Genomic DNA, 8,298 nt, shown 5'->3' on the forward strand with positions numbered 1-8,298 from the left:
CCGGTCTCCGACATCGGACAATCGGTTGTTACATTGGTGCACGGTGCTCGCCTCGGGCCAACAGAACAGGAAGGACCTCAACACCCTCGCGATGTTGGTCCTTTGGGAGATGTGGAAGCACCAGAATGCGGTCGTTTTCGATAAGGACTCTCCGTCGTTGCAGGACGTTCAACGGCTCATCGTGAACATGGGGAGGGAATGGGTTCTTGCAGGGTTCTTCCATAGCGACATTTTTCTTTTCTTTTTTTTCTCGAATACGCACGAGTGTGTGTACTATATTATGAAGAGCCCCTCCACGATAATGTTACAAGATTTTACATGGACACCATCACCACCTCTACTCTCTACTCTCTACTCCTATGCTAACTTGCCGCACTAGCCCACTCTTCCGCCATGTTGAAGAAAGCGCTAAGGTCTCCTTTTAGTAATCCTGCTTGCTTCCAAGTGCGCCCCTCCTTCGTGATCCTACGGATGACATAGTTCTTCGATGGTGTAGCTCCCTCGAATACAATTGCATTGCGATGTTTCCAAATCTTCCACATGACTAAAATGAATAAAGCATTGATTGTCCTGTTTTGTTTTCTACTGGTGCTCTTGTTTGCGCATCATTCTGAGAGTGTCGTCTACTGTTGGCACCCAGTCTGGCTTGCCCAAAGAATGAAGCATCGCTGTCCAAATCTGACGTGCAAATACGCAGTGTAGCAGATGGTGGCCTATGTTTTCTTCCTCCTGGTTGCATAGCGGGCATTGGTCCTGATGGTCCAGTCCTCACCGTGATAGACGGTTAGTAGACGAACGGATGAGCGCGGAGACGTAGCTTTTTTTTCTGGCCTCTAGCCTTTGCCCGTACTCGGACTGTAACCATGTAACTATGTGGACTCTATCAACAGATGATACGCATACTCATGCGTATTCTAAAGAAAATATCTGATTATTTCTCAGACAAGTATTTATGGACTGGGAGTATCGTACAGTGTGTCCGTTTTGCGTCGCGGCGTTGGAAATGGCTAGCCCAAACAAACAGGCAGGGCCGTGTGAATCGGAGAGACGTGCCGCCGTCACTCGAGATGAAATCTGCGACACGAGTGGGAGACGCCGATGTGACGCGGTGACGGGACGGGACAGCCTTCCTCCCACATCTCTTTGCTCACCCTTAGCCGCCAGGCCAGCGACTTGCGCGTCCTTTCCCGTTGCGACGCACTTCCCTTCCCGTGTGGCATCGCGCAAATCTAAAAGCAATTTTAATGGAGACGACTCATTTTGTCTGCGGCCGTTTGTTCGGATTAGGGTGAATTAAAAAGCCGGTCCAACGCACCGACTTAAACGGACGTGTGTCCGCTTTCGTCCGTCTACCGACTCATTCCCGGTATATTTTTAAGTTTGATTTACGTCGGCGCGGACACAAGACGAACGCGCGCGCTCGTTCTCTTTTCTTATCGGGTCCGCTGGTCGGTGGCACATTGGATTCACACCCTCGCTCGCCTGCTACGTCGCCAACGCCGCCGGCCATTTTTTCAGATGAAAATGGATAAATAGGTAATTCTAGCATACACATATAAAAAGAAAAGATCACTGCTTGTCGATTTCTGACTCCGACTCGGTAATGTCCTCCTTCGACGTCTGAATGTAGGCGTCAACATACGCCTCGTCTTCAAAGTCCCAACCCGTCGTTTCTCGTAGCTTCAGTTTCAATTGAGCTGCCTGCTTCCGCGAATGCTTGTCCTTCCGATAGGCGGCTCGTTCCCTCATTCTCGTGTCCCTCTCCAACCTTCTTTGCTTGTAGAACTGGCGCTCGTCGACATGTCCTACGGGAAGCCTCCGCCACACCACCAAGGCTTCCACGTTCTTCTCCGCGATGGCGAGGCAACGCTGCCGCCTCCGGTGGACACGACGATCCTCGTTGGTGAAAAGCCGCGGGAGAGGCGCCAGATCATGCGCCCGCTTGGCTCGACACGTTGGGAAAATTCATATCCCGACGAGGTCTCAGGAAGCGCCACGCTGCCGCGTCGTGCGCGCGGGCCGCCTCCTCTGCGGTGTCGAAGGCGCCGAGGATGAGACGTTTCTCGTGAAACCAGATCTCGGAGGAGAAGGCGCCGGAGCGGCGCTCGCGGACTCCGCGAAAATCCGAAGCGCCCAGGCGGCGGATTGACATGGTGGCGCAGAGACGGCGGGAGTGGGCGGCGAGCAGAGGCGGCGGGAGTGGGCGGCGAGCAGAGGCGACGGGAATGGGCGGCGGACAGAGTGTGGAAGGAGCGTCTTCTTTATAACGAGCGCGACCGCGGCGCGCGCGTGAACCTTTCCCGCGCGCTGGAGCGCTAAAACCAGCGCGCTAGGCCGCTTCCCCCCGCGCGCGAACCTTTCCCGCGCGCTGGGGCGCCAAAACCAAGGCGACGGCATGATCTAAAACGCGCCCGGTCATGAAATGGGTCGGCCCGTTGGACGCACTGCCAACCAAAAATTAAAAGAGGGCGGACAGCGAGCGGGCGGCCGACCCAAACGAACAAAAAACGGACAAAAACGCCGTCCATTTGGGTCGGCCCATTGGAGTTGCTCTAAGCGCCCGTGCGGCCGCGCCACGTCCAGTTCACTCGCGCGGACGAGACTTGTCTGCTCCTCCAGCGTGCGCCCATCCGTACTCCCGCATATGTGGCATGATTTGATTGGAACAAAATAAGACTCGGCTCATCCCTTGAAATCAGGGGGAGATAATTAGATTAAAAATAAAAAACAAATAAAAAGACAGCCATAGGATAGAGTGGGAGCACGGATGGAAGCATGAAGAGGGAGCAGGCAAGCCGGATCCCACTCATGTGTCGAGCAAGCAAGCAGCCTGCCTCTTTTGCGGATCCGGCTTGCCTGCTCCCTTCCCATCTCATCCGTGCTCCCACTTCATCCTACGGTTGTTTTTTTCTTCTTCTTTTCTTTCTAGTCTAATCATCTTCTCCACTGATTCCTTATTTTATTCCAATCAAATCTAAGACACAGACACGTATGAGGGAGCACTCTTTTGCCGTCGCGCCAGACATCTCAATCGCCTCCCCGGCTGCTATTTTTGATTCCGCCCAGCCCAGCCCAGCCCAGGTGCACCCGCTCGGCGGTGCGTCCACGACCGGCGGGAATGGAGAACCTACACTACAGTGAGCAGTCGATGGGTACTGCACGGCTCCTGCGCGGCGCCCCTATATATGTGCACCGAGCTCAGTGTTCGATTCCCACACAGCCCACTCGCAGCAGCAGTAGTGCAGTACCACTACCTACCAGCGCACACCAATCCAGCTGATTTCGAGCACGACCAGCTCTTGCCCATCAGCCACCGTCGTCGGTTACTGTCGTCCATGGCCATGAAAAACGCGACGCAGCAGGTGGTCCGGGCCTTGGAGTCGTCCCTCACCAGGAGCCTTCATGTAACGTTATTTTCCTTACTTATCACTAGCCTCTAGATGCGTCTTGACACTTTTGACAATGCACACGTGAATTGTCGATCATGTTAAAAATGTGCTAGCGGTGGGTTCATCTCTGTTCTGTTTACGTTGTCCAGGCGTCCCCGGGCAGCAAGAAGATCGTGGGCGTGTTCTACAAGGGCGGCGAGTACGCGGGGCAGAACCCCAACTTCGTGGGGTGCGTGGAGAACGCGCTGGGCATCCGCAGCTGGCTCGAGTCGCAGGGCCACCAGTACATCGTCACCGACGACAAGGACGGCCCCAACTGCGGTCAGTCACCACGTACTACCACGGCTACAACATTACGTTACGTGCCACTATCACTAACGGAAACCGTTTGCACGCAGAGCTGGAGAAGCACATCGCGGACGCGCACGTGCTCATCACCACGCCGTTCCACCCGGCGTACGTGAGCGCGGACCGGATCAGGCGCGGCAAGAACCTGGAGCTGCTCCTCACGGCCGGGATCGGCTCCGACCACATCGAGCTGCCGGCGGCGGCGGCCGCGGGGCTCACCGTGGCCGAGGTCACGGGCAGCAACACGGTGTCGGTGGCGGAGGACCAGCTGATGCGCATCCTGGTCCTCATGCGCAACTTCCTGCCGGGCCACCACCAGGCCATCAGCGGGGAGTGGGACCTCGCCGGCATCGCGCACCGGGCCTACGACCTGGAGGGCAAGACGGTGGGCACCGTCGGCGCCGGCCGCATCGGGAAGCTGCTGCTCCAGCGCCTCAAGCCCTTCGGCTGCAACCTGCTCTACCACGACAGGCTCCGCGTCGACGCCGCGCTCGAGGAGGAGCTCGGCGCCGCCTTCGAGGAGGACCTCGACGCCATGCTGCCCAAGTGCGACGTCGTCGTGCTCAACATGCCGCTCACCGAGAAGACAAAGTAAATAAATCACTACGAGAACCAACTTGATCGCCAGCGTATATTTTGTCCATCTTGTGATTGCTTCTCTCTTTGTTTGTTCTTTTTCCAGGGGCATGTTCAACAAGGAGAAGATCGCCAAGATGAAGAAAGGCGTCATCATCGTGAACAATGCTCGTGGAGCGATCATGGATACTCAGGCAGTGGCAGACGCTTGCAAGAGTGGGCACATCGCTGGTAAGAACAGATGAACTCCGGTCTGCTCTCTCTCTCTCTCACACACACACACACATTCCTTCTGTACAAATATACACCCGCCATGCTCATCTTCAAATAACACTAACCAGTTTCAAAAAATGATCAGGATACGGCGGCGACGTGTGGTACCCGCAGCCGGCGCCCAAGGAGCACCCGTGGAGGTACATGCCCAACAACGCCATGACCCCGCACATCTCCGGCACCACCATCGACGGCCAGGTCAGTAGCACCACACAGCAAGCTCCAAGCCTCGCTAGTCGCTATGCTCCATGGCTAACCGGTAAACAATGTATGTGGTGCAGCTGAGGTACGCGGCCGGTGTGAAGGACATGCTGGAGAGGTACTTCAAGGGGCAGGACTTCCCGGAGCCCAACTACATTGTCAAGGAAGGCAAGCTCGCCAGCCAGTACCAGTGAGCGTCCATCCATGGAGCCGCAGCTGCACGCCTGCACCAAGTCCCCGACTCCCCGTGCCAGTTGCCAGAAACTAAATAAAGATGCTTGGCCGTTGTAATGGCCATCAGCCACAAATATATATACCTAAATAAAATGGAACAAAAACTGGTTGCTTTCATTTGCTTCCTTCACTGTATTTTTTTCCCCGATAAACTGTCCTTCACTGTATTTCGTTTGAAGTATAATAAAGTCAAAGTGTTGTGCAAAGGTTGTGTTGAACCTTGAAGAGTGCAGCTCCTCATGATATTGTACTGAAAAACCACTGCTAGAAGTAAGGTAAGATTATGGTAATGGCGTCTTTATTCACCATAGAACCTTCAACTTTCCAATGAGCAACCAAACAAGCAAGTATATATGTATGCCAAGACAGAAAGAAGCAACATCATTCAGGAACTCAACCTCTACAAAAAAGTCTTGCTCTGCACAGTAACTTTGCTGAAACAGAGTTTATGGCTAAATGGTTTGGACTACAGCACTAGCTAAACATAGATATTTTATTGAAAACTAACTGACCCTGGTTGGCTTGAAATCTGAAGAATGCACTTTACCGATGTTGGAGGGAAGCAGTGTCTACTTGATAGACTGCATCCAGTGTACTACAAGCCTAGTAATGGGTAGACACATACTCAATAAGCTCTTCACTGCTTCCATCAAAGTAAATCGTGGCAAATTCTCAAAGTTTGAGTGCTTTGAAGCCTTCCATTAGTGCATCAGTGTGCTCAGGCTTTCCAACTGAAATACGAATATAACCCTTCAGTTCCTTCTTGTCGTAGTGGCGAATCATCACTCCCATCTTTGCAAGATCCTCCTGCAAATATTTTTCACCAATTCAAGTGAATAAAGTTGCATGCCCTGTATTGTTCAATGGGACATAAATTGCATATATTATTAAAAGTGTGAATAGCAATGATCTCGAATACAGATAACCCATATGGCAGTTCCAGGTTCTCAAAATTTTGTCACCTCAAAATCACAATTAAAGGGGCTATATTATCTCAATGAAATAAGGCAGAAACTTGGACAGTGCAATAATAAGCAAGCCATACCTTTATTTTCTTTGCATCTTTTCCTGACGTGACTTCACACAGAATGAAGTTAGCATGACTGGGAAATGGTTTCAGGTAAGGTATTCCTTTGAGAAGATTATACAGCCTCTCCCTCTCTTGTAGTAGCAGATTTTTCACGCTCTTGAAGAATGAAAGGTCCAACAGACGTATTAGCCAAGTTCAAATTTTCAAATAATGTTACATTTGAATTATCTTTGTGAAAGATGTACCTCCAAATAGACTGGGTTCTGCAAGGCAGCACATGCAGAGACTTCTGCTGCCACAGAAACATTATAAGGCTGCTTGGCCCGCCATAAGTACTCAATAATGCTTAGAGGAAATGCTCCATAACCCACACGAAGCCCAGCTAAACCTACATCACCAGTAATTCGTGAATAAATTCACTTCCTTCTGATTCTTCATAACACATAACCTTCATGTACACACTAAAACGATAGAACACAAATCACACACCTGCTCGTTTGCTGAATGTTCGGAGAACAATCAAATTATCATGCTTCTTAACCCATGTCATCCTTGATTGAAGGCTCGAAAACTCAACATATGCTTCATCCAGCACTACAAGTACCGGAAGGTCAAGGATCTTTAAAAGATCCTCATCATTGATTACACTGACAAATAAAATTGAAATGATTTTTAAAACACTGCAATATGAACAATAAGCAAACAAATTGACACAAGTATTGAGTGGCAATGATATACCTGCCATCTGGGTTGTTAGGAGATGTCAAAAATATGCATTTTGGCTTCTCCTGTTCAACCATTTTGACAATGTTTGCGATGTCTAGGGAGAAATCAGGAAGTCTTGGGACTACAGCAAAGAACGATGAATGGCATATCAAATCAGGTTCAGAAATTAAATAAGGTTTAACAGATAAAAATCATGGAAGGTTTGATAAATAAAAGACCAAGAGATCATTAGCTACCTTTGATAACAAGTGCAGCATTGACTGAAGCATCAAACTCATACATGGTAAAAGTTGGAGGGCAATCTACAATTTTGTCGCCTGGTTCAAGTACACATCTGTATTGGCACCATTCATGATTACTCAACTTTGAGATGAAGATTTCAACAAAAAGCAGGTGCAAGATGAGCTACAAACTAACCTCATAATCAAATCAATTAGCTCATCGGCACCGCATCCAACAAGTATGTGCTCAGTTTCAAGCCCAGAATCTTCAGCGAGAGCAGCACGCAAATGGCGGCTTTCAGGATCAGGGTAGACATAAGGGAACTTTAAATTTCCTAATGCTGCAGCTACCTGTACAGATACAGGAATCCATTAGATACAGAAAAGGGGAAGGTATGGATTATCTTGGTGCTTTTGTTGCTCATATATAGATATGATATTTTCTGTTACAGACTCAAAAGGATATTTGATACTAGTATACTACTAATTTTTTTAATTGAACTTTAAGACTCACTCTAACAAAAGTAGAAATGTTGCTACTGAGATGTCATGTCCTTTGTGAATGCCCAAAGTACAACGCCATAGAGGTAAGCACTCATCGACGTATGGATTTAGACTACTCCGAATACGGGAATTGGAAGTACGCACCTCCGGTGGTGGACCATATGGATTTTCATTGGCGTCCAGCTTGATTATATCCTCTGGTTTACGCCCCAGCCGAGCAGATAGCACCTAGCAAGAGTTCCAATTTTCCAAATTGGTCAAACAACATGAAGGAATCGCAGATTACAACTTCGAAACTAAATTCAGCTAGCTGAGACGCCACAGGAGCTCGTTTTAAAACATTTCCTTCCCGAAGCACAAGCACGGCGCCGCGCGACATTTCCACAAGCACCTCGCAAGCGCAGCGAAAAGCGGAGCATCTTTCACTACACAGTAGAGGAGAGTCTAGGCGTCGGACGGATAGGGATACCTCGAAGGGCAGGATGGGCTGGTACGCGGCGAGGCTCCTGAGGTGGTGGCGGATGAAAGAGGCGCCGCTCGGCCGCGGCTCCGCCTCAGCCACCGCCGCCGCCGCGGGCTCCTCCACTGGAGTCGCGGACGCCATGCGCCGGAAGGAGACCCTGGACGCCTGGCGGCGCCGCCCCTCTCCGGAGAAGCGGGAGACGGCCGGCGACGGGCTCCTGACGCGGGCTCGGACGGTACAGTCCATCGACGGCGCAGCGCGGTTGGTTGGTTCCACGGACGGACGGCCGGCCGAGTGCAGCCGAGCGGAACGGAAAAGGACAGGCGGCGTTTC

General features: G+C 50.9%; 2 protein-coding genes across 2 annotated transcripts; one reads left to right on the forward strand and one right to left on the reverse strand.

Annotated features, from left to right (window-relative positions):
* Nucleotides 1-3,205: 3,205 nt before the first annotated feature.
* Nucleotides 3,206-5,227, forward strand: LOC125514309 (formate dehydrogenase 2, mitochondrial-like). Its single transcript, XM_048679622.1, has 6 exons — nucleotides 3,206-3,404; nucleotides 3,539-3,710; nucleotides 3,788-4,328; nucleotides 4,420-4,544; nucleotides 4,672-4,784; nucleotides 4,868-5,227. The coding sequence occupies exons 1-6, from the start codon at nucleotides 3,336-3,338 to the stop codon at nucleotides 4,979-4,981; spliced, it is 1,134 nt and encodes a 377-aa protein (XP_048535579.1). The 5' UTR covers nucleotides 3,206-3,335; the 3' UTR covers nucleotides 4,982-5,227.
* Nucleotides 5,228-5,349: 122 nt separating this feature from the next.
* LOC125514310 (histidinol-phosphate aminotransferase, chloroplastic-like) lies at nucleotides 5,350-8,298 on the reverse strand. Its single transcript, XM_048679623.1, has 9 exons — nucleotides 7,972-8,298; nucleotides 7,647-7,730; nucleotides 7,195-7,349; nucleotides 7,014-7,111; nucleotides 6,790-6,898; nucleotides 6,541-6,698; nucleotides 6,297-6,439; nucleotides 6,067-6,207; nucleotides 5,350-5,828 (listed from the first exon to the last, which is right to left on the reverse strand). Exons 1-9 carry the CDS (start codon nucleotides 8,209-8,211, stop codon nucleotides 5,694-5,696), a joined length of 1,263 nt encoding a protein of 420 aa, XP_048535580.1. The 5' UTR covers nucleotides 8,212-8,298; the 3' UTR covers nucleotides 5,350-5,693.

Source organism: Triticum urartu, chromosome 6, assembly GCF_003073215.2.
Source record: "Triticum urartu cultivar G1812 chromosome 6, Tu2.1, whole genome shotgun sequence".
In the NCBI taxonomy this organism is placed as follows: domain Eukaryota; kingdom Viridiplantae; phylum Streptophyta; class Magnoliopsida; order Poales; family Poaceae; genus Triticum; species Triticum urartu.